At 45.2% G+C, this 25,957-nt stretch overlaps 1 protein-coding gene across 2 annotated transcripts in view; it reads left to right on the forward strand.

Annotated features, from left to right (window-relative positions):
* LOC119177271 (RAB11-binding protein RELCH homolog) overlaps positions 1-25,957 on the forward strand; it is a 185,681-nt gene that overhangs the window by 119,351 nt on the left and 40,373 nt on the right. For both annotated transcript variants that reach the window (XR_012889289.1, XM_037428716.2), the window contains exons 15-17: positions 1,009-1,169; positions 4,272-4,357; positions 5,578-5,684. Coding sequence is in view for 1 of the 2 variants with exons in the window: in XM_037428716.2 (XP_037284613.1) it covers positions 1,009-1,169; positions 4,272-4,357; positions 5,578-5,684 (354 nt within the window). In the remaining variant the exon portion in view is untranslated. The remainder of the gene's footprint in view (positions 1-1,008; positions 1,170-4,271; positions 4,358-5,577; positions 5,685-25,957) is intronic.

Raw genomic sequence — 25,957 nt, forward strand, 5'->3', positions numbered from 1 at the left:
TGTAACTTTCATAGTCTGTGTGTTGCTTTGGAACACCAAACTGACCATCCAAATCAAAACTGAAAAAAAAAAAATGAATAAATTAATAAGTGAACCAGATTGTACAACTCGGTAGCACTGACTCGTTTATGGCTTATGTTAAATATCCCAAGTGGAATCGGGAAATATTCTATTCAACTAATACTGGCCTGGTTGTGACAGTGTGTTGAATATTCATTCAACGCACAATCACAAACTGGTTGAAGCAAAATTAATTTCATTTTTATTCATTCTGTTCAAATTATGGTTCAGTTTGAGTGAATTATACGTGGTTCATAATGGTTTCTAAAGAATTTGAAATTTGAAAATGGGAATTGTAAAAAAGGCATCTATGTTTTTATCTATAAAACACGTATCTCTTATTCTTATGTCTATTTGTGTAGCTGTTTAGTTTTTTGTATATTAATGAAAAAAAAACAGATTTGAGAAAGCTTTTCATTTGTAAGTGCTTTTTGCCATTGACCAGCTGTCTTCACTAATATGGGCAACATAATGATTGGCAGGAATCTGATTCACAAATGTAGTTTGTGTAAGAATGCTCAGAAGAATATGGCCTTTTTTTTTTTGTCAGATGGTGAGGAGGGAGAAAGCCTTTATTTGGTAGTCCACTGCCACTGAGTGATACAGCTAATCAGCACAAAAAAAATTATGCCATCACAATTATGTCAGTAAATCAGCTACTCCCATGAAATGAAAGTGGTAATTCTCTTTGTTCCAAATGCATATGAACAGTTGCCCAGGCTGCTTCAGAACAGTTGCATAACTTTGTTGAGATTCAGATTCAGCTGTAGTTGGTTGTTCTGTTCTCATTTGATAGAATTGAATAGTTCGCTTTTTGTTATGGTTTGACACATTGGTAATATGCGTGACAAGTGTATTATAAATTTCCATAAATGGCTCTCGTCAATCAAATGGAATGTGTTTAAGCACTATGATAAATCCAAGCTATCATTCAACGCTTGCTTTCAGCATTCCTTTCCTCACAGGCATAGCTGCTTACACAGAACCATCGAGTCGTGCTACTGTGCATGCACTGTCTGAACTCCTTCTCAATGTCTGCCAACTTTTCGGCCACACCTTTACTCAGTGCAAAGTAAAACCTGCTTTTTCTGCATTGATTCCTCTCAATGGTAAGCTGCTTTTCACACTTTAGCTACTTTGTTTATATGTATCATGCTGAAAGGAGTTAATGTGGTTCTAAGAAAGTCATTGCTTTTGTTTTATTATTCATGGTGTTTACTTGTGTTTCCAAGCTTATTGATCAAAGCTGTGGGCATATTAAAGTACTAAATAATGGACTTATTTTGGGAGGCTGCCATGGTAACTTTGCAGCACAAGAAGCACGATTTCTGGGCGGACGTATGGCTGAGCTCTTTAAAGACGAATGGCACACCAGCTTTGTCCTGAGTGTGACCAATGGATAGTAGCTAGATACTGATGGGCATTTTTAAGCAGTTCTAGTTGGCTAAACTAGTGATATCTGCCAGAGTGTCTAACTCACAAGGCCTGTTGGAGAGAGCAAGTGTGCGCTGACAAATGTACTGGTGGTTTAGGAAACAATGATGTACACTGGTACACTATAAAAGACAGAGTATTTAGGGGTATTTTTGTCACAAAACAATCTTCGTCATCTATTTTACTTGCGTTTTCTTTTTTGAAAACTCAGCCCTTGCCACTTTCTTATCAAGAATGCTGTCATGCTGCTACTTATTAGAACTCACATTGTTAGTTCTCATTAATACTTTGTCTAACAAAGAAATATGAGCCCTTAAGTTTACACTCCCTTCATGTCACGCTGATAGCGCACATGACGTTTATCACCTGGAAGTGCTGGGACTACGGTGGTAATGCAAGAAAAGCATTCAAAGTAGATGATGGTTATAGTCTAGAGGTAAAAGTACTTTCCTAATTCTCTTTTCTTTTTTTTGTTACAGTATTAGTGTTGCAGTGAGTACTGACTCAGGCATAGAGTGTTTAAAACAGCAGAAATGTAGTGTGGCATGTGCCACCCAATGCCTCTTCACATGAATGAAAAAAACAACACAAAACAATAAAGCGTGCCTTTTGATTTATATTGCAATTACAGTAAAAGCTTGTTAATTCCAATTTTTTGGACCACAAAAAATGTTCAAATTAAACCTTTTATGTCTGCTTATATTTTTGACATGGGGATATAAAAATTGATTGTGGTACATTGATATAAATTACAAAGAAATAGCCTTAAACAAATTTTATCAAAATCGGTCGAGTAGTTTACTTTAAAAAAGTGGGCCATATATGTCCCACTGACTTACGAGAGAGTTTTCCAAAAAGTGGGAATACATTGTCCCACTGTCTCATGAAGACCCCATCTCCCAATTGCATCAACAGGTATTTGATATGAAACAGCCAAAGCAAGTGGCACCGTGTATCACTTCTAAAATTGTAAAGAGGACAGTTCTGAGTGCCTCCTTTCAGCAGGAGAACACCACCTCAAATTGTGCCTTTTATAAGCCTTATTAGTACTGTGGTCTGTTCCTGTAAAGCTTACTTCACCACATGCATAAACCACTTTTTTATGGCCATTTGGCTGTCCTTGCTTTTGCTGTCGAAATTTTTTAGTACAGATGTTGTCCCTGAACATCCTCCTACTTTTCAAGGGGTGGATGATATCAAGAAAAATGTTTCCACACATCAATTTCTGCAATTGCACTGAAGGATGAGCAGGACAATTTCACAGAGGATTGTTTCGATGTATTTATTGGGCAAGTTATTATGCAAATTTAAAAGAAGATACATGATGACTGGAAGCCAAAGTCACCTCTCTGGAAAAACAGAATAAGAGGAAATTACCCGGCATTTTAATTGGTAGGTTCTATCTTAAGAATAGGAAAATTTAGAAGCTGTTATTAAAAATTGACCAAAATTTCATGCCATTTTAGCACTACATCCACCCTTCGAAAGAGTGGTAAAACAATTTTCCTCTAGATTGTGAAGACAGGTAAGATTTGAGTGACTTAATATTGTGCAAATTGTAACAGTTAATGTGGGTGAAAATGTTTTCTCTAGACGAAAAAGTGAGACGTATGTGTGTCTTGCTGTCGCATAAAGAGAACACAATGCCGAATTATCGAAAGGATCAAGAAAAACAATAAACAAGTGTTTATTTCAATGCTTTCTTGTTTTCTTGATAAATACGTATATCTAGTACTTATCTTGTATAAGTGCCATGATTTTCATCATTCATGACTTCATTGGCGATCTCACCATGACTCAAGACCTACGTGTCTCAAGCCAGATTGTGCTTTGGACCCATCCCTTATTATGTACCAACAAGACCAATACCTTTCTGTGGCAATAGTTTTTGTCACCAGAAAAATGACGAGCAATTGATTTTTTCTCGATCACAATGTAGCAAATGAGCTTTATGATAGCATGCGAACTGCAGCTAAAGTCTTCATGTTCAACAGCTCCCATTATATTTGAGTTTCATGACAGTGCTCATCCATAGCCCGAAGTTGCAACGAAGCTACTGAATTCTACATTCACTGTGGGTAAAACCGTGGTTGCTGAATACGCATTCATAGCGTCCGCGAAGTTTCAGTTGTTCGCAAATGCCATTTTTGCTCTTTTGTGTCGCAAATTTTCGTTGCTTCATGCTTGGCGTGTTTCGAGGACTCTCAAAGTTAACTAGGTTTCAGTCAAATATCACCAAATTAATGAGATTTTAATTCTATTAAGCAATACATATGCTGGCTGTGACCAAAGAACACGACATTTAAGTTATCCAATTTTTCGAAGTAACAAGGGTCGAATTAATGAGCTTTTAGTGTATAAGATAGTAACTTTTGCATTACTTTTAAAAGGAGAAATTGTATACTTTTTCTCAACTCGAAACAAACAATATATTTTCTCGGTCATGACATCATCTATGACAGTGTCCTTCCCTTCCCCTGCAAAGTTTACCGAGAGGAGAGCAAGCAATTTCTAGCAGCCTTTGAAATCAAATTGGTGAGTTTCCTGCTGCATAGAGTGCTTTAATAGGTGGTTCAAATTTTACCGGAGCCTTGGCTACTGATTGGCAGTATTTTTTGGCTATGTTAAAAAGGTGCTGTAGGGCCCCTTTCAACTACACTTTGAGATATTCGAAAATTCATCTGTTGTTTCTATATGTCATTTGACTGTTCTTAATCGTTTGTATTGTTTGTTTGTTGATGGAGCTGTTGGTTCTTCTACTATTGTTTATTCTTTAGAGGCCTTCACTCAGGAAGCAAAGAATATGTTGTCAAGTGCTGTGGGACCTGTATATGCATCTGGCATCCTGGCAGCATTTTCTTCTGTATGTTCAGTTTTTTTTGCACCTATATGCTTATCGAAGTAATTTATAATTATACTTTCACCCTAGAATATTTTTTATATCAATGAGATTAAGCAAGTCTATTGCATTTATAATAGTGTAGCCGTTACATGGTGGTAGTTATTCTGCAGGGATCCTTTAAGAGGGTATAGCATAAGAAAGCAAGTAAAAACACCTTTCTTTTTAGTTTCTTTGCTAGAAGATAATGCACAATGTGAGAAGTGAAATCATGTAGGGCCAAACACATAGGAGCGGTTAAAGCCATTTAAAGATAGTACAGAATACTGCATCCTCTGACGTAGAAGGAGCCTGTTTACGGGTTGTTTTCCATCATTACTTTGGCTGTTATGTATTTTTAATGATAAGTATGACTAAGTATTCTTATTCTGCCACTTTCATAAGTTGTGGTGGCAAATTTCCCACCAAGGATGCTTCTGTAGTATAATCATTGGTTTTTTTTGTGAGGATTGTCCCTTCATGTTTTTCAACATAAAATGACATTTTCTCAACATCACTAATCTTTAAATTTTGAACCTAGATGTACCTTTTTGATACTGTCCAAACCTTGCTGAAACTGTCTTATATTATGCTGAATTTCCCACCAAATAGTCTCAACATAAAACTTGGAATTCTGAAAGAAAAAAAAGGCAATTGGAAAATTTCACCTGCAGTATGGGGTAACGAATGGTTGCAGCTAAATTTAAACGTATGCACGAAGACAAGAAACACGAGGACAGTGCTGACCATTCGTTTTGATTGGGCTGAAAGCCAGTGTCATGTCGCAGTAGTGTGCAGAATTTCACACTCATGCTGTTTGTTTTTTTTTTTTCGAAAAAAAAAATGTATGCTTTCAATTTTACATCCCAGCCTTAAAGTTGACTGTAGAAAAAGTTATACCTTTTGGGGGCCAAAAGCATTTATAATCAGTACACAAGATTTAACAGCAAAACATGAAACAGCTTTTGAGATATAAAGCTAAAACAAAAGTGATGCTTTTACCCTACCATACCCCCTAAATATTTTCTGTTTTTTCAAAGCAATCTTCCTTCTAAGTTAGTTTATTAAATATAGGTAGGAATAGTATGATTTTGCAAGAAGCTTATGTTAAGCCACTGTCTTCTTTTGAAATACATAGGGACAGGTTAGGAAGAGCATCTAGTTGCTATCAATTCATTGCAACGCAACCTTGACTTTTTCTGCAGGAATCTGATTGCAAGGAGTTGATGGCCTTTTTGAGGAACCTTCTCTTTGTAGTGTCGCTTTGTGAACTTCCTTTGTCATGTGTGGAGAGCATCTTCATTGAGCTTAGGTATGTGTTGCAGTTTTTCGTAGCACTGTGTGTGTGTGTGTGTGTGTGTGTGTGTGTCTTTCTCTTCTATGTCCTTGCTGTGGTGCGCTATAGCCATATGAATGATGAACCCCAACCAACTAGCCTGGCAATGTGCCTTAGCAGTTTGTTGCTTCAGAAAATTCTTTTTAGGATCAGTGTGTAATGGAAGGGTGAAACATACGAAAATTTTTGAAAGCTATTTTTACCCAATTCAAGTTGGAGCAACAGGGTGTGTGATAGTGTGTATGTTAGCAATGCGTGGATACTAATTAGTAGCCTAAGTGACCGGTGGTGGTGGTGGTGGTGGTGTTGTAGCAGGTGGAGTTAGCCTGGCCTGCATGGCCGGCAATTGTTCCGCCTGAGCATCTCCTGAATTTGAAAATTGTCACCACGTGTCAGACAGCCCAGTGTCTCGCAGGAAGACCAACGAAATTCGTTGCACGTTCCTCCTAGTTGCCGCGGGTCCTTCAGGAAAAATAACGTCATCAACTGTCCGGTGCCTATGACAGCCTTTTTGCAAGGTGCGGATCATCACTGCTCTTTGCTCATCAAACTGTGGGCAATGCCAAATGAAATGTTCAATATGCCCGATGTCACCGCAGAAGGCACAGAACGGGGAAGTGTATGTCCCGGTCTTGAATGACCAGGCCGAGGTGTATGCAGAGGCGGTTCTTATGTGGTACAACAGCGTCGCTTGTTCACGAGAAAGTCCATGAATTACACATGCTTGGTGTGGAAACTTGTAGATCGCCTTGAAATGATTGCGTATCACATCTTTGTTGTTCTGGTAAGTCTTGGGAGTTCTTACTTTTGGAACAGATGTTCGTGCTTCGCATGCAAGGACATCAGCCTTTTCATTGCCTTCAATGCCAACGTGGGATGGGATCCACTGAAACTTTATATTAAAACTTGCTAATTAGGTGTTTAATTAGTGCTAGAGATTTCCTGGTGAACTTTTCTTTAGGTAGGCCACGATGCAGTCTTTGTAGCGCCGATTCGGAGTCCATCAGCACTACAACATCTCGTGCAGAAAAGGATCGCGATTTTCGCAAAGCCGCTTAAGTGACCGTTTTAGTGGTTTTAAAAATATATAAGGACTATACATTGGATATCTTTTAGTTCGCTTTTTTTGTGTTTGTAAAATCACTGAATTAATAATGAATGCAAGTTGAAGGTGGGCATCAGGCCTGGGCAAAGATACTTGAAAAAGTATTCCGGAATGCAGATATCAAAATACATATGTTGTAAGTCTAGAATACAGATAGTACTGAGATACACTTGTCTTTGATGTAGCGGGATATTTCCAAGATGATTTTGCAAAAAGACGAAAAAAGTATCTCGCAATACAAAGTATCTCGCAATACAGACACAGCACTACAGATACTGACATACTTTTTTAAAAATTTCAGTGATGGTCACACTCAGCAAAAACATTTAATAAATGCAGCATAATATTTTAAATGTTGCAACACATAAAACTTTCAATTTATTTTTTTATGACATACTGCCTTCCGTAAGGTATTGCTCATATTCTGATGCACCATTTGGATGTACCTTCTGGGAATAAATGAAATGTATCCGAGCTCAATGAAAGTTATGACATCTTACAGAGACACAGCTATACCAACGGAAATAAAAATAACATGTTTCTTCCCCTGAGATGTACTTTGAAGTTTGACGTTGATGTGACCCAGTAATTACTTTTCCACAAAATTTTCATTCTGCTTTGAGCACCCAAACATTGAAACTGTCTTCTATGAGTTCAAAAATGTGCCATCCCGTATAGACTATGCTGCACAGCCATCACTGTTCCCCATTGCTCGATCTTATGATGTGGGCTTCGGTGGTGCAATGCTTGTCGCCATTCCCAAGACTGCAAGACAAGTTGAGTCGAGTTGAGGGCTATATTGTCCTACTGTACGACGAGATGCCACTTAAGTACAGTGTTGTCAGACGAGAACTGTCATGCCCGCAAAGGGCGCGAACATTTCATTGTGGCCGGTGCAGGGATGACTGGTCATCGAACAGTCATCACGTTAAAGGGCACCTCACCTAGTGGCAACACGTACTGACATGAGAAGGAATAGTTCCCTGAAAAGTGACTAGGCAGGGACAAAATGGGAGCTTCGGCATTCCATGGTAGAACAAATCGCTAATCGCTTTGATCTATTTCAAAACACCACCAGATGACTGTGGATTCTGCTTTTTTATCTATTTGTAGTGGAATCCACTATCTCAAAACTACACTGTTCAGACATTGGTTTTCTTAAAATCAAGTTCTTGCGAAGTTATATGGTTCAAGCCCTCCTTGGTCATTCCTGCCAGCTTTCTCAGAACAGAAAGTGGGAACAGGAACAGTTGCTCATTTCATAGAGGGCTCACTGGGTGCTGCCATAATCCTTTCTGGTCATCAGCATCATTGTCATGACTTATAGTGTGTACCTTAAATGTGCTGTGCCGTGATGGCAGAAAAAGAATATGTGGTCTGGAACGCACTAGTTCTATCAGCGTCATCGTCATGGCATTAGGGGTACCTTGAATGTGCTGTGCCGTGATGGCAGAGAAAGAATGTGTGGTCTGGAACTCGCTAGTTCGTCATAAGTGTCGTCATCGTCATGGCGTATAGGGGTACCTGGAATGTGCTGTGCCGTGATTGCAGAAAGAGAACGTCTGGTCTGGAACGCGCTAGTTCTTCGTCGTCATCATCATGACATATAGTGTGTACCTTGAATGAGCTGTGCCATGATGGCAGAAAGAGAATGTGTGGTCTGGATTGGGCTAGTTCTTCATCGTCATCAGCATCATCATCATGACATTTAGTGTGTACCTTAAATGTGCTGTGCCATAATGGCAGAAAGAGAATGTGTGGTCTGAATTCTACTAGTTCTTTATCGTCACCAGCGTCATCGTCGTCATGGTGTGTCACAACAGACAGCAGACATGGCTCAACACTAAATTTCTAGGAATGTATGCCATTTGAACCCAGCATCATTGTATGGTCGTCGAGTATTAAAAGAGCTACGCTGGTTCTTGAAACTCTTTTACTAAAACACACTATGCCAGTTTCATGCTGGGCAAGGAACTTTGTTAACATATTGTCACAAGCATAATAGCTTTTATTGCGCGATATCGCTGCTGCCAGAATTGTATGTGCTGCAATGAAAAAAAGACGATAAAGATTAGCACGCAAAAGGGGGCGATGAGCTCACTTTGTCAAATGGTGGTATTCGCCACTGAAGTTCGTAACCATGAGCTCAGTCTTCTTGTGTTTCAACTGCACTATGCCACGGGTGATGCAGATTTGCAGAGCCAAGAGCTCTGACAAGTTTGCTTTGGCAATAGGGCTACTACTGTTGTCTATGTCGTTTTTTACAGTTACGAACGTACTGGTTTGCGGCGGAAGTGTGATGGCTTCATCCACAATACCAAGTACTGCTCCTTGCGTAGTGTTTGGACATGGACATGGACATGGTGTTTGGACATGGTTAGGAGCGATTCTCGAAGGTTACTAATTGCACCGTGTTCGCGCAGAAAGTCTATGCTGAGGATGACTTTCTAGGAACATTCGCGCAACACGATGAATGACGCAATGAATGTGGACTCATGGATTTGTAATCTGGCAGTGCATCTCCTGATCGGTCTCAAGAGGTGACCTTCTGCTGACGGCAGGTTCAATCCGTGCTCCCAGGGAGTAATAACCTTCCTCGGTTCAGTGATGATAATCTTACAAGGAAACGTATATTTACAGATATTTACAACGATTACACGCGATGACAATGCCTGGCGCACTGGCGGGCTGGAACCAGTCTCTATCCACTTCGTAGTCTTTTCTTTCAGCCAGGGACCCTCTACCGCTTTATGCCCCAATCCCACTACTGCCTTGTGGCAATATGGTGGTTTTGGGACGTTAAACCCCACATATCAATCAGTCAATCGGTTCAGTGATGAGTTCAGTGCTGATAATGGATGAACTGATGACTGTCGATATGAATATAAATGTCGGCGAAAACACGTTTGTCATCAGTGGGAGATGCCGGAGAAACAGAGTCGTCAGGGGTTGGTGGACTGGTTGGGGGAGGTTGTTTTGATAACATATTGTAGCAGTGATTGAGGTGCTACTCCAATTGTTCCAAATTGCTCCTAAAGAGAAATTCTGCTCCATGCTGCTCCATTGTGCAATACAGTAGACTTCCTTTAAGACGAACTCAAAGGGACCACAATGGTTTGTTCATCTTATCCGGAGTTCAGCTTATCAGAAGAGCCACCAAAACCCTAATACTAACATGCCAAGTGTGCGCTACTATGTTCCTTGAAAACACTGAATTGAGTATACTTACAATGGGGAGGAAAGAAACAAGAAAAGCATTAATTTGGCTCAGCTTGATTAAAAACTATGCTTTCAAGTAGAGTATCTACACTAACTTAACAAGTACTCAGTTTTGTGAGCTCATAATAAACATTCTCATGAATAAATTGCTACCACATTTTAACAATAAAACTGTAGCACGGCCATATTCTCACTGTTAGAAAAAGGTGAGAATATGTATAAAAGTGAGAAACAGGCACAATTTTCTTTCAAAGAATGGAAAGTTTATTTTTCTGGCTGTTTACCTTATGAGAGGCTTGCTTTACTGGCTTTGCTATCACTTTTGGATATGCTCCTATTGCATGCTGTTACCTTGACAAAGCCAATATATGCCAAGTTGCTTAGGAAAGTCATCAAGCTTTTCTTTGAGGTTTGGATATTTTCTTATTTTCAGCCCACAGTAACTTTTCCTGAAGGACGTGCATCTGAAGATCTCCGTTTACACTACTCACGATCACCAGCCTCGAGCACGTAAAAAGACGTGACGCAGCTATATTTAGTATGCAAGATTACCTTCCTTTGTCATGCACTTTCATAATGAAAATGGTGCATCAAAATTTGCTGCATTTCATTGAGAACAGATAAGATGTGCACAGGCCCTCTGCAGAAATATGCAAACTGACCACATGTGCTCAGGTTCCATTGTGTGACGGTGAGGACAGTGCATCTGACTCTTCTGATGGAAGTGCTAGTGCCGCATATGGGGTTTCAGTTTCATGTGATTATAATGCACAATCTTTCTTCTCGTTTTCACTTTCATTTGGCTTTTTCTTCGCTCCCCTTCCCTTGCACTTTCTCCTCTAGCCAAGCTTTTGTGTTCTTCTGTTCATCGTACTTCTATTGAGGAACTGAAGAATGCGAAGAGAATACAAATGGATGACTGCTTTTTGTTGCTTTTTTTGCTTATAAAGCCAGTTCTTTCTCCACCTACAGGCTAGGGGTGAGGGAGATAAAATCTTTGCGCACTGGCCTTTCTTCCGCTTATCTCGCTTCCTCCATCCATGTCGCCATTCGCTTTCAATTTGCTTTGAGTTTTTGCGCCAAGAAGTTTTTTTTTCCTCATTTGGCATATTCTTGTTTGCCTGAATGCCCCCACCAGGACTATAATGTTCGTTGCGCAGAATCCTCGTCGTTGTTAAGCGGTCTATCTGAAGCAAATTTTTTTTTGCATTCAGTCCATCGGAAACCATACAAACATTCCCATTTTATTCGTTTTCAGCAAGAATTTGTCCTAATAAAGTTCGTCTTAATGGAAATTGACTGTATAGGTTAGTAACTGCTCCGAACCTGCTCGAAGTGGCGTTTGGGAAACTAAAAAATATGAAGTTAAACCATGTGGCCATTCATCGAGCCTAAATGAAAATAAAAACAAGCTGTGTACTGTCATCTAGTATACAGCTTGCATAGTAGCTGTATACTATGTGATGATGTTTATTCGAGCAGAGAAGTCGCAACGAGGTTGTAACAAAAAATGTCCGTACGACAAGTCTGGCAAAGGCGGCACAGGCTCTCGCGCAATCAGAGCTCGGGGCTTTTTTTTTATCTTCCGAAGGCGCAAACGCGTTGGTGCGTATGCTCCACTACAATACCCCCGGGGTGAAGAGTAGCCATCCTGGCGACTCAGGGAGTAGGCACAATGAGGGGGTCGTAGTAGGGTTTGAGACGGTCGACGTGCACGGTCTCTCGTCCTCGACGGCACAAATCTGGTGATTGTGTTAGTGGCTCGATGATGTAATTCATCGGGGAAGTCGCGTCAATGACATGGTACGGACCATGGTACCGGGCCAGAAGTTTAGAAGACAGGCCACGAACGTGCAGGGGCATCCAAAGCCACTTGAGGGAGCCAGCACAAAACGTAGCAGCTATGTGGTAAACGTCCTCACGTCGAGTCTTTTGTAGACCTTGAGCCTCACTTGTCAGAGACTGAGCCAACTGACTACAGTCTTCAGCGTAATCTGGCGACTTCCGAAAGCGGGGAGCACTCAGATGCATCAGGGCAGTAGGGGAGTATAGTGTCGAGTGAATGGGAAGGTTCGCGGCCATACAACAGAAAGAACGGGGAAAAACCGGTAGTCGCTTGCGTCGCAGTGTTATAAGCGAAGGTAACAAAAGGTAATACAGCGTCTCAGTTAGTGTGGTCGGAGGAGGTGTACATCCTCAGCATGTTGCCAAGTGTGCGGTTGAAGTGCTCAGTGAGACCATTTGTCTGTGGATGGTATGCGGTAGATTTCCGGTGGATGATGTTGCATTCAGCGAGGATAGCTTGGATGACCTCCAACAGGAACACTCGACCCCTATCGCTGAGTAATTCCCGCGGAGCACCATGGCGTAGAATGAAGCTGCGGAGGATGAAGAGTGCAACTTCGTGGGCGGTCGCTGCCGGTAGAGCTGCAGTCTCAGCGTAGCGTGTCAGATGATCGACGCCGGCAATAATCCACCGGTTTCCAGAGCCACTATATGGGAGGGGGCCATAGAGGTCAATACACATGTGGTCGAATGGGCGAGCCGGGCACAGGAGCGGCTGTAACATGCCAGTAAGGTGCCGTGGAGGTGTCTTGTTCTGTTGGCAAGTGGTGCAAGACTGAACGTATTTCTGCACAAAGCGATACATTCCTCGCCAGTATTATCGTTGGCGCAGCTTTTCGTAGGTTTTCAGGACACATGCGTGAGCACTTTGGGGATCTGCATGGAAATTCATGCAGATGTCAGAGCGCATATGAGTTGGGATAGCAAGGAGCCACTTCCTACCACCAGGCATGGAGTTGCGGTGGTACAGAATGTTGTCTCGTAAGGAAAAGTGGGCTGCTTGCTAGCGTAGCGCTCTCGTGGAAGCGACAGCAGACAGATCGGTAAGATAGTCGACTAACAAGGCAATGTATGGGTCTTTACGCTGCTCTGAAAGCATGTCAGTGGTGTCGAGTGGTGACAAGGTGGTAAAAAGTGGTGACAGAGAAGCCACATCTGATGTTAATGGCGATCGGTAAAGTGCATCGGCATCCGCATGCTTCTGACTGGAAGGATATACGACACGGATGTCATATTCCTGCAATCGAAGCGCCCAACGCCCCAGGCGTCCGGACAGGTCTTTCAAGGTGGACAGCCAACATAGAGTGTGGTGGTCTGTGACCACGTCGAAAGGACGGCCGTAAAGGTACGGGTGAAACTTCGTCAGTGCCCAAATTATGGCCAAACACTCCTTCTCTGTCTCGGAGAATTTCAATTCAGCCTTCTTGAGAGAGCAACTTGCATAAGCGACTACGTATTCGGTTTGGGTGCCTTTCCGTTATGCCAACACTGCACCAAGACCGACGCCACTTGCATCGGTGTGAATTTCTGTGGCAGCAGTGGGGTCGTAGTGGCGAAGAATAGGTGGTGTGGTCAGCAGGCGGCGCAGCTGGCGAAATGCGTCGTCACATGCAGGTGACCATGCAGATATACCTTTGCTGTTGGAAAGCAGACTCGTGAGAGGTGCGATGATGAATGCGAAGTTGCGCACGAAGCGACGAAAGTAGGAGCAGAGACCAATGAAACTTCTTAGGGCTTTCAGTGATGTGGGCATTGGGAAGTCAGCGACAGCTCGAAGCTTATCAGGATCCGGAAAAACACTGTCTTTTGTGAAGCCATGTCCCAAGATGGTTAGTTTTCGTGCTGCGAAGTGGCACTTCTTGGTGTTAAGTTGTTGGCCTGCAGAAGTTATGATGGTTCAGCGAACTAACTAGCCCACCTTTCCATCCTGCTGCAGAAGTTAGACACGGCAGAATCTCGTGGAGACGACCAAGATATGTCGAGAAATCAGCTGAAAAGACTACGATGTCATCCAGGTAACACAAGCAAGTTTTCCACTTCTGGGCACGCAAGATGGTATCAATCATGCGCTCAAATGTTGCAGGTGCGTTGCAGAGCCCAAATGGTATAACTTTAAACTCATATAGGCCATCCGGCGTTACAAAGGCGGTTTTAGGGCGATCACATTCAGCCATTGGCACCTGCCAATACCCAGAACACAGATCCAATGATGTAAAGTACTCGGCGCCTTGTAAAAAGTCAAAAGCATCGTCTATTCGTGGTAGCAGGTCGACATCTTCTTTCGTAATCTTGTTTAAGCGACGATAGTCCACGCAAAATTGAACGGGGCCATCTTTTTTCTTTACCAGAACCACAGGTGATGACCAAGCGCTTTGAGAAGGCTGTATGACTCCACGTTTAAGCATGTCATCTACTCGCTCCGTAATGACGCGGCGCTCTTTGGCGGAAACGCGGTAAGGACGCTGTCGCAGAGGCGAATGTGAGCCGGTGTCAATAGTATGAGTGACAGTGGTGGTGCGGCCCAGAGCAGGTTCCTGAAAGTCGAAAGAAGAGCGAAACTTGTTAAGGAGAGCAACAAGTTGGCGGCGATGCGAGGGGGGAAGGTCTGCGTCAATAGCATTGTCAAAGGCTAACGAACTTGATGCCTCAGACGCATGAGTGATTGCGGCAATGTGACATGAGGTTGGGTTTCGTCGTGGAGAATAATATCATCGATATGTTCGACAGGTTGTACATATCACAAGGTTTCATCACTGAGTAAGCCAATGGGGTAGTTGCAGTGGTTGTTAACCAGCATTACGGTTAAACCAGACGCAATTGTAAGAACGACAAATGGGAGAACGATGCCCTTGCGTTCAGTAAAAACCGGAGATGGCGTGAACACCACCGTGGCGTCAGGTTGCGATACACATGAAAGGCTAATAGGGACTGAAGCTTTTGGAGGTAAGGTGATGTCGTCTTCAGCGATGAGTTTGCAGAGCAGAGAACGGTCGGGTGATGGAAATTCACACATTGGCACAAGGGACACTTCCGCATGGGAACAATCGATGATAGCTTCATGACGTGATAAGAAATCCCAACCCAGGATGAGGTCATGAGAGCAAGATGGTAGAACAAAAAATTGGACGATGTACAAAACGTCTTGGATGATGACGCGCGCCGGTACACACAGACGAGGGATGAATGCGTTGCGCGCTAGCTGTGGACAGCGCCATGCCACCTAGAAATGTGGTCACTTTCTTCAGTTTGCGACAAAGTTTTGCGTTCATCACAGAAACGGCGGCCCCAGTATCAATTAACGCTAGTGTGGCGACTCTCTCAACATCGACATCAACAACATTTTGCGGCAAAAATAGAGGCCTTGGTAATTGCGCAGAAGTTGCAGTTCTTGCCTCCGGAACTGCACTGATTAGTTTCCCTCCTCACGAGGTGGTCGACGACACATAGGCGATGGCGATCGGTGACGAGGAGATGGAAAACAAGCAGTTGATGGGCGGCGATCTGAGTCGGAGTGCCTCTGTTCAGATGCAGACGTGGTGGCCTGCTGCGGCGCGTAGGTAGGCGTTTCAAAGAAGGCGTATGCAGGCGTGGAACAGCGGCGGTAGAAGCGTGCAACGTGGCCAGCGAGGCCACACGCGAAGCAGATTGGACGGTTGTCATGGGTGCGCCACTGATTAGATGGACGGAAAAAGCGAGGTGGGGGCCTGTATACCGGAGGCGAGGCCGGAGGAGGTGTAGCCGATAAGGAGACTGGCTGCCGTGGGGGCCGCGCGACCACAGCTGCGTAGCTGAGAGGTGAAGGTGGCGCAGGTGGTGCGTATCCGACGGTTGAGAGATCAGGTGCTACTGAAGCGCATGGGTAAGGGGCTGGCACTGTAGGGAGGACATCGCAAATTTCAGTGCGCATGGCCTGCTGAAGTGTCGAAGGCAGGCTTGTGGTGGGCGCGTCGCTATGCGGCAGCAGGGAGAGCTGTCGGGCGACTTCCTATCTGATGAAGTCTTTGATCTGGTTGGACAGACTTTCTTGGCGAACGTTGGCATTTGCGAGTCCGATGGCCGAAATCGAATCTGGTTGTGGGACACTCTGTCGGGCGATAGAACGCTGATGGCGCAATTCATCGAAGCTCTGGCACAGGCTTACAAGGATTGCCACCGTGGTCAGGCTTTTTGCTAGCAACATCTGGAATGCGCCATCCTCGATGCCCTTGAGAATCTGCCAAATTTTCTCTTCTTCAGGCATAGATGGGTTAACACGCCTGCAGAGGTCGAGCACATCCTCAATGTAACTAGTAAACGTCTCGCTAGGCTGCTGGGCTCGGTGGCGTAGACGCTGGTCAGCGCGGAGCTTGCGGACCTCTGGTCGGCCGAACGCTTCAGTCACGAAGGTCTTGAAGGAGGGCCAGTTGGCGATGGCGGTTTCGCGGTTGGTAAACCAAAGCATAGCTACGTCTGCCAAGTAAAAGATAACGTAGGCGAGCTTAGAGTCGTCGTCCCGCTTGTTGCTGGCACTTACGCGTTCGTACAAGGAGAGCCAGTCTTCGACATCTTGTTCACCACTGCCGCTGAAGATTGGCGGGTACCGTTGGCAGGTAGCGCCGGGGCAGATAGAGGGGGCAGCCGATGGTGCTGGCTGGGCTGGGATGGGCTGGTTGGCGACTGCATCAGTCATGTTTCGCGGTGGTCTCTCGGCCAACTTGCGAGAGCGGAGCTCCAGGTCTGCTTAGGGATCTCAGCAGCCTCCACCAAATGTGATGATGTTTATTCGAGCAGAGAAGTCACAACGAGGTCGCAACAAAAAATGGCCGTACGACAAGTCTGGCAAAAGCGGCACAGGCTCTCGCGCAATCAGAGCACGGGGATTTTTTGTTATCTTCCGAAGGCGCATACGCGTTGGTGCGTATGCTCCACTACAACTAGAATATTGACAATGCTAAACATGCTTGCATTTTTTTATATATCTCATATAGTTGTATCTTACAAGCAGACTATTTAGGTGAAATGCGTGCGAGACTTCTTAGTCGTACTAGCTGCTGCTGTGACAACATTGATATGTGACTGATGACATTTAGTACTTTTGTCAGCTATGACCCCGTTTTTGTCACATAAACAAGCATTTTAGATGTTAATTCATTTTATCTTATTTGATTTTTCAAATTTTCAATGTGGCCACTTTTACAAAATATGAAATCAACACCTACTTGGTGTTTAACTCTTTCGTTATCGCATGAAAATGGTTGTTTTTCATGTCTCAGGAAGGTCGTTTTTGCCAGTTTCAAAAGTACTGCAGCATGCATTGCAGCATACTGAACTTTGCACAATGAAATGCTCTTTCAAAAAAATATATGTTGTAGAGCAACAAAAGTATTTTAGATTGAATAAAAATGTGAAAAGTGTTGAATTTTTTATTGCCAGCTGGAAAACAAGTCTAATAAAAAACGCTATATATGCATATATATTTTAAACAAAGAAAATTCAGAATATACATTTTGTAGATAATTGACCCAGGAACAGTGTAAAATTTAATGAATGCTGTACAAAATATTTCTCTTCCCATAGACAAAGAAAATCAGAACCAAGGTGCAGCTTCGTTTCTCGTGCCATGCGGTGAAGCATTGCATGGTTTTTCGTGACACAAGTGAACTCATACACTTTTCTCACTGAATTTTTGTTGTCTTGTGATAAAAGTCTCCAGGTGTTCCAATATAGGTATATACTCATGATGTGAATAATCCCTCTGTAAATGAGATGTCGAATGAACTTCGCTATTTCGCCTAGCGTCACCTCTTTCCATGAGCCACCTCACTACGTGTAGGTTGGCATTCCAATATATGCCTCCAAGCATATTTATTTGCATTTTTGCACATCGTAAATAAGAAAGAAGAACAGAACAATGACGCTCACAGTCCTGAAATGTTTTGCTCTACTCTGTAGTTAGGGGCAAAATGTGTTACGGTGACCTTCTTGTTGTGATGAAAAGCTCTGCAGCCGGCACCACTATGCCGCACCCCAGTGGCAAGTAGATCCCGCATGTAACCACAGTAGCCATAGGATTGTGCACAAATGTCAGGAGCTATACGTACTTACAGCGGAGAAGACAACTTGAGCATGTAAACTAAACAAACCCATGGATGGCTGTGGATGTCTCAGGCTGATGCGAAACATTGTTGCCACAAAACTTGAAGCTGAAGTGCTGTGATCCTCGAACTGTAAGCTCGTCCTCACTCAATTCTGATGGGGCTGCAAGACAGTTTCGAGCAGCGCATCTGTTTTGGAACGCTGGTACGCACCCACGCGCGCGTGTCGACGACGTCATAGGTGCGACTAGTGACACGCGATGAACCCTGTGTCTCATATAACGATGCAAGCAAAACCAAAGCTGCTTCAAACTGTCAGAGAAGGCCACCTCACAACTTTAAACACGTGGCGGACCTCTGTAAATATTTTTTGTGGACAAAATTTTTTCTGACTCCTTGGAAGAGCTGTCTATTGAATAGCTGGCAAAAATTTCTGGTAATTATTACTGCTCAAGATAGTCAAATTCTGAAGCTGACACATTAATTCGATATTTGGCTTGCAAAGGTTCTTTTCACTACATAACTTCGATGTTACTGTAGCATCATCATGAGGGGCACGCACTTCTGTCAAGTTCCAGCTTAGCGCACTTTTCCCAACAGTACAGGCACATTGGTCCGCGCATAGGTCTGTCAAAATTCACAATGTTGCCAAAACAGGCTAATTCAAATCGATTCTGAAAATTTGGTGGCTGGACTAACTACTAAAAAGGGCTGGGTGCACGAGAAACAAATTTAACATGCCAAAATAGACTATCTAAAAGCGTCGATCATTCGTGATCGATTTGAATAGGCGTGGTAACGAAAGAGCTAGAGACCATCCATTCGCCTGATTATAATTCTTGTAAATTACAGTGGTTATTGTATGTGCAATGTGTTGTCACGATGAGTCACAAGTACTGGGGGATTTATTAAACCACCAGGTAGCTAGCACTAGGACGATGCGTCAGTCGTGGCTGGCTCTCGAGCAAAGAAGAACGCGATCTTCTTTTTTCCTCCAGATTTTGAGCCGCTCTTGCTGTCAACCCACTACGTGCTGGCGGCATTATCCCCCCTTCCGAAAGGAAAAAAAAAAACAAGTACCAAAAAGAGGAAAGGAAAGTACATAGCAGCACCGCGATGCTACTACATAGGCACGTGAAAAAAAATGGAAATTCGGATGAAGTGAAAGTAAAAATTGAAGAGCGTGCCAACATAGGAAACGTCAATGAACGAGAAAGTAAGTTCACAAAATAAACAAAAAACACAAAGAACGCTGTACGGTAAAGGAAAAGTTACGAACAACGCGCAATAAATGGCTTCATGCGCAACACATGAACGACGTCCGGCCTCAGCCGTGTCCTGCTCCGTGCATGGGGGGTGAGACCCGGAACCACTTCGTAGTTCACGTCACTGACGCGGCGTAACACTTTATATGGGCCAAAGTACCGGCTCAGCAACTTTTCACTAAGGCCACGGCGGCGGACGGTCGTCCACACCCAAACTTGATCTCCGGGGCTGTAAAACACTTCTCTGTGGCGGGTATTATAGCGTCGTGCGTCTGCCTGCTGTTGCTGGCCGATGTGCAGTCGCGCGAGCTGCCGGGCTTCCTCGGCACGCTCTGCGAATTCTTCGGCGTCTGTTGCCAACTCGTCTTCGTCCTGACACGGTAGCATTGAGTCTAGCATGGTCTGCACTTCGCGGCCGTAGAGAAGCCGAAATGGCGTGAATCGCGTGGTCTCTTGCACGGCGGTATTATACGCGAAGGTCACGTAAGGCAAGATCCGGTCCCATGTTTTGTGCTGTACGTCGATGTACATTGAGATCATGTCTGCGAGGGTCTTATTCAGTCGTTCAGTAAGTCCGTTGGTTTGCGGGTGGTACGTAGTTGTCCTTCGGTGTCTGGTGTTGCTCAGTTTGAAAACTTCGTCCGTAAGCTGCGCCGTGAATGCCGTCCCTCTGTCCGTTATTACACTGGAAGGAGCACCGTGTCGTAACACGATGTGGCGCATGAAAAATTGTGCTACCTCAGAAGCCGTGGCTCGTGGGATCGCCTGGGTTTCCGCATAGCGTGTCAAATAGTGGGTCGCGACGATCACCCATTTGTTGCTGTCCGCAGACATAGGAAATGGCCCGAGAATGTCCATGCCGACTTGGTCGAACGGCGTGCAGGGTGCTTCAATGGGCTGAAGCAAACCAGCTGGCTTAACAGATGGTTGCTTTCGGCGCTGACATTCCCGACAGCTCTTTACGTACTTCTTTACGCTTGCTGAAAGTCCTGGCCAATAGTACCTCTCGCTCACTCTGGCAAGTGTCCTTGAGTAGCCCAGATGACCGGATGTGGGTTCGTCATGGCAAGCGAAGAGGACGTCGTCTCGCATGTCTCGAGGAACCACCAGGAGGTAAGCACGATTGTTCGAACGAGCGTTCTTCTTGTACAGCACACCGTCTCGTAGGCAGAACGACGTCAACGAGCGGGATAAATGATGAGGTATGATTGCGCCCTGGCCCTCTAAATGATCAATGATTGGACGAATCTCTGCATCATCTCGCTGTCGTTTGCTCAAGTCTGATGCACTAACGGCGCCCAGAAAGTCTTCGTCTTCCTCTGCTTCCTGACTGACGACATGAAGGGGTGCGCGTGACAGTGTGTCAGCGTCTTCATGCTTACGGCCGGACTTATGGACGATGGTGACATCAAATTCCTGCAGCCGCAAACTCCACCGTGCTAGCCGACCTGAAGGGTCACGCAGGCTTGCCAACCAACAGAGCGCGTGATGGTTTGTCCCTATCTTGAAGGGACGACCATAAAGGTACGGGCGGAACTTGGTGATTGCCCACACGACTGCGAGGCACACTTTCTCCGTAGTGGAATAATTCGCCTCGGCACGGGATAGAGAGCGGCTGGCGTAGGCTATCACTCTTTCGATGTCCTCTTGACGCTGAACGAGCACTGCACCGAGCCCAATGTTACTAGCGTCGGTATGGACCTCCGTGTCAGCATCATCGTCGAAATGAGCGAGAACGGGCGCTGATTGCATGCGCTGTCGCAGCTCATCAAAAGCTGCTTGTTGCTCGTTTTCCCAGACAAACGGCGTGCCGTCCCTTGTAAGACGAGTCAGAGGTTCTGCTATCTGTGAAAAGCCATGAATGAATCGGCGATAGTAGGCGCACAAACCAAGGAAGCGCCGGACGGCTTTCTTATCGACAGGAGCTGGTAATTCGGCAACAGCGGCAAGCTTGTCCGGATCGGGACGGATTCCTTCGGCGCTAACTACATGTCCAAGAAATTTTAGTTCTTTATAGCAGAAGTGGCACTTTTGTGGCTTTAGTGTGAGGTCCGCCGATCGGATAGCCTCCAGCACGCTACGCAGGCGGTGAAGGTGCTGCTCAAACGTGGTAGAGAAGACCACCACATCATCAAGGTAGACAAGACAAGTCTGCCACTTGAGCCCTGTGAGGACAGTGTCCATCATTCACTGGAAAGTTGCCGGTGCTGAACACAAGCCAAAAGGGAGCACTCGAAATTGGTATAGGCCGTCTGGAGTCACAAAGGCTGTTTTCTCACGGTCTCGCTGATCTACTTCGATTTGCCAATACCCGCTTTTGAGATCGAGAGAAGTGAAATAATGGGCACGACGAAGTCTATCCAGCGAATCGTCGATACGTGGCAGCGGATACACATCCTTTTTCGTCACGTTGTTAAGCTTTCGGTAGTCGACGCAGAAGCGTAGCGACCCGTCCTTCTTTTTCACAAGTACGACTGGAGATGACCACGGGCTGTTAGATGGTTCAATAACGCCATCGTCAAGCATCTCGGTGACTTGCGTACGTATTGCTTCACGTTCTTTGGCCGACACGCGGTAGGGGTTCTGGTGTATCGGACGTGCGTCCTCGTACGTGATGATCCTGTGTTGAGTGATGGACGTCTGGCGGATCTTTGAGCAAGTTGCGAAGCAAGACCTGAACTCGAACAAGAGCGCTCGTAGTGCAGTCTGGTTAACGGTGGACAGATCAGGATTGATGTCAATATTACTCATTGACGTGTCGGCAGTATCCACTATTTCCGACGTGAAACAGTTGGTGACGTTTGCTACTTCGTGGGCAAACGCTATCGAAGTGCCACGGAAAAGATGTCGATGCTCGTTGCTAAAGTTGGTTACGAGCAATTCAGATCGACCGTCACGAAGGTGTATTACACTTCTAGCTACACAAATGCCTTGCTGCAGGAGGTGTTCTAAATTTGTCTCAGCCACCACATCGCCATCGCCCAAACCACAGCATGTTACGTCGACTAGAACACTTGTTCGTGGAGGAAGCGTCACACTCTGTTCAGAAATACGGAGTACGTCGACACGCCTTCCACCATCCTGCACGTTGATTGCTCGCTGGGCTGAGAACGTGACGCGGCGCTCTTGTAGATCAATGATAGCTCCATTTTCTTGTAGAAAGTCAACTCCCAGAATGACGTCACGTGAACATTCGCGTAGAACAAGGCAGCTTGCTACGAATGTGTACCCTTGAATCTGTACTCTAGTTGTGCAGGCACCCAGTGGAGTAACGACGTGGCCACCAGCTGTCCGAATCTGCGAGTTATGCCACGGCGTGATGACTCTCTTCAGCTGCGTTGTCAGTTTCCCGCTCAGTATGGAATAGTCTGCGCCGGTGTCCACTAACGCATTAACTGCACAACCATCAATTGTCACTGCTATGTCGAGTGAAAGTCGGCCATTCTTTGCAGCAGTATGTGATGTCGGACCGGTTTCTGTACAGTTCTGCGTCATTAGGAGGTCTTCAGCGCTTCGACGTTCAGCGACCCCGCCCCCAGAGGTCGCTTTGGCTAGTTTTCCCGGCGGGGGCTGGGAGACCGTGTGGTAGAATACCGCTGGGGCGTTGATGAAAATCGCCTCGGTGATGGCGAGCGCGACTGGCGCCCGGCAGATGGTGGTGCATGCTGCTGGGAGAGGTAGTTTTCGATGTCGCGCGGTCTCTGCCCATAACGGGGTGGCGGTGAGTACGCAGAGAAGCCGCGAAGCCCAAGACGGCGATATGGGCACTGGCGGTACAAGTGATCGGCTTCTCCGCAGTGAAAGCACAGAGGCCGGCGATCAGGTGTGCGCCAAACATCAGACTTTCGAGGAGACGTGCGCCGATCGTCGATGTACTGAACTGGTTGCACTGAACGATGGGCGACAGAAGCACCAGGGACAAAGGCCAACGGTGGTGGCGTGTACGTGCCTTCGTAGTACGGTATGTGCTGCGCTGACTGTAGTGAAACAGCAGGAACAGGATGGTTTAGTGGCGGCGTTGCAGCAGGGCGTTTTAAGGCTTCCGCGTAGGTTGTCTCACGGCGGTATTCAGCAGGAGTTGGCACAGCTGTATCATGAGGCAAGGTGTCCCGGAGGGCCTGGTGCAGCTCATCCTTGATCACAGTTGCAATAGAGTTGACTGTAGGATGAGGTGTTACACCAGCCTTTTGTAACTCTTCACGTACTATGTCACAGATGAGTTCACGTAGACAGTCGTTGTTGGTTCTAGTGGCGGTGAAAATGTCGGCAGTAGACATGCCACTGACTTGCCTGTCGTATTGGTTGGATCGCTGCTGCAGCATTTTTTCCATTGTCACGGCCTCGGACAAGAACTCCGCGACCGTCTTCGGAGGACTTCGCACGAGGCCGGCAAAAAGCTGGTCCTTGACACCGCGCATCAAGTGACGCAACTTCTTGTCCTCCGTCATTCTTGAATCGGCCCGTCGGAAGAGGCGCGTCATGTCTTCGACGAACGTGGTAACAGTTTCGTTTGGCAGCTGGACGCGGGCGAGAATAGCTCGTTCAGCTCGTTCTTGGCGATCAGCACTGGCATACGTCTGCAGAAGTCTACGAGAGAATTCGGGCCACGTCGTCAGCTGTTCCTCTCGGTTTCGATACCACGTACGTGCCCCGTCTTCGAGATAAAAGTAGACACGACCCAGTTTCGCCGCGTCGTCCCACTGATTCAAGGTGGCTACGCGCTCGAAATCCGCCAACCAGTCCTCAACGTCCTCGTGCTCCGAGCCATGGAACGTCGCCGGTGCGCGTGGGCTTTCCAACGTGTAGCGGTTCGACGTCGTGCTTCCCGTGCCGGTTGCCGAGGTTTGCACCGAAGCGCTGGTCATGTTTGTCGACGTGGTGGGAGCAGTATTGTCGGCTTCCAGAGGCAATCCTCTGATTCGGCGGCTGGTCCGATGCACGGGAGTATTGACTGGCACTGGACTCGTATTGCGGCTTCCTGGGGGGGTCTGCAGCATCCGTGAGACTACCCAGCACCTCCACCAGTTTGTCACGATGAGTCACAAGTACTGGGGGATTTATTAAACCACCAGGTAGCTAGCACTAGGACGATGCGTCAGTCGTGGCTGGCTCTCGAGCAAAGAAGAACGCGATCTTCTTTTTTCCTCCAGATTTTGAGCCGCTCTTGCTGTCAACCCACTACGTGCTGGCGGCAGTGTTTAATAATAAATATTAAGAGGCTTAAATGATGCATTAAACTCTAGGCATCATTTTAAATATTTTGCTCTCGGCTCCAAAAAACCCAATAACTGCTCCAAGCTAGCATTTTTTCTGCACCAAAAACAATCAAGGCTGCTACAAAGTATCATTTTTCTTGCTCCAGAAATACTCCAAAAATCAAAATTTTGCTTCTATCACTGATATTGCATTGTAGAAGAGTAAAATAACTACCAGGTGTCACACAATGTGAATTGCCAGTAAGTAGGTAATTAAATGCTTTCAACCCATTATAAAAGACTTGCTCATAGTTCTTCACCGTCATCAGCCACAGCACAAAGTGGGCCTAATGCCTTACATATGGGTGTGACGTACCTCGCTTATACACAGAATAATAAACAGTGGCCTATTGGGTGCTTTAGTGCATACCTTGCATGTGTACTTGTAATAATGGCCCCGAAATAGTCTGCAACGAGCTCCGCAAAGGATGTTATTCCAGCTTTTGTTGTGACTTTACTGCATGTTCTGCGCAGACCTGGCATTTTTTTTTTTCCCTCACAGCCTAGCGTTGAGATAAATTGAATTTCACTGGGAAACGAAGACATTAACAGTGCTATAGTGGTTCTCATTCTTTTGAACAGCAAAAAAAAAAAAAGCCTCTATCACCTCACATGCTGTCTATCTTGTGCTTCTGCCAAGAATTTTCATCTGAAAAAAAAAAAAAGTGCCTCTCATTCACAGAATATACCATGCACAATCAGAGGCACATTAGTCTCTTTTACTTAATTTTTTGTCACACTCCTCGAACCAATCACTAACACATTTCTTGGTTAGGCCAGTGTACACCTTGCCGCAGAAAAGGGGTATTGAATATATGACCCTTGTAGAGCATTTCACGAATGGCCTCTTATTCTTTTTCTCGCAGCTTCATTTTTGGCCATTGCAAATGCGTTCGCACACCTTCCCGATTTTCTTGAGCAGCGAAACCACCAGCAGTATTCCGTCTGCCCGTGGCTTTCCTGACATTACGACGCAAGAGCTTATGAATATATGTCTGAGATTATGCAAGAGCTTATGGATATATGGTACAACTTGCGGCCTAATTCATAAGGGCTTGGTAGCATTCGTTGCTTCCCGTGTTCCAGTTTTAAACTTCTACTGAAGTCTTTTGGCAATAGCTGTGATGAGCAATGGAGCAATCGAGGGAAGCGAGCTGCGCCAAATCAGCTCACCTGACTCTTAAAACTAAGTTGCATGCTGTGTGGGTACAACCTCCTCATCGCAGACTCCAAGCAGAGAGAGAGGCCACAACCGTTATAACAATTTTTAAATGTGTGGAATCGTATGGTGACGATTCCATCTTAACACGGGCATAAAAACTGCAAGAAGCACGTCTGTAATTTTTAGATGTGATGCTCGCGTGGAACGATGAGCACTTTTGGTGATTGTTTTCATCCTCATTCGAAGACCAACTGATTTAGAACAGAGTGTCACTAGCAGGGAATTTTTAGTAACAAAGCAATGCTTGTAGGTTGTGTGATAGTA

Source organism: Rhipicephalus microplus, unplaced genomic scaffold (genome assembly GCF_043290135.1).
Source record: "Rhipicephalus microplus isolate Deutch F79 unplaced genomic scaffold, USDA_Rmic scaffold_48, whole genome shotgun sequence".
NCBI classification, from domain to species: Eukaryota; Metazoa; Arthropoda; class Arachnida; order Ixodida; family Ixodidae; genus Rhipicephalus; species Rhipicephalus microplus.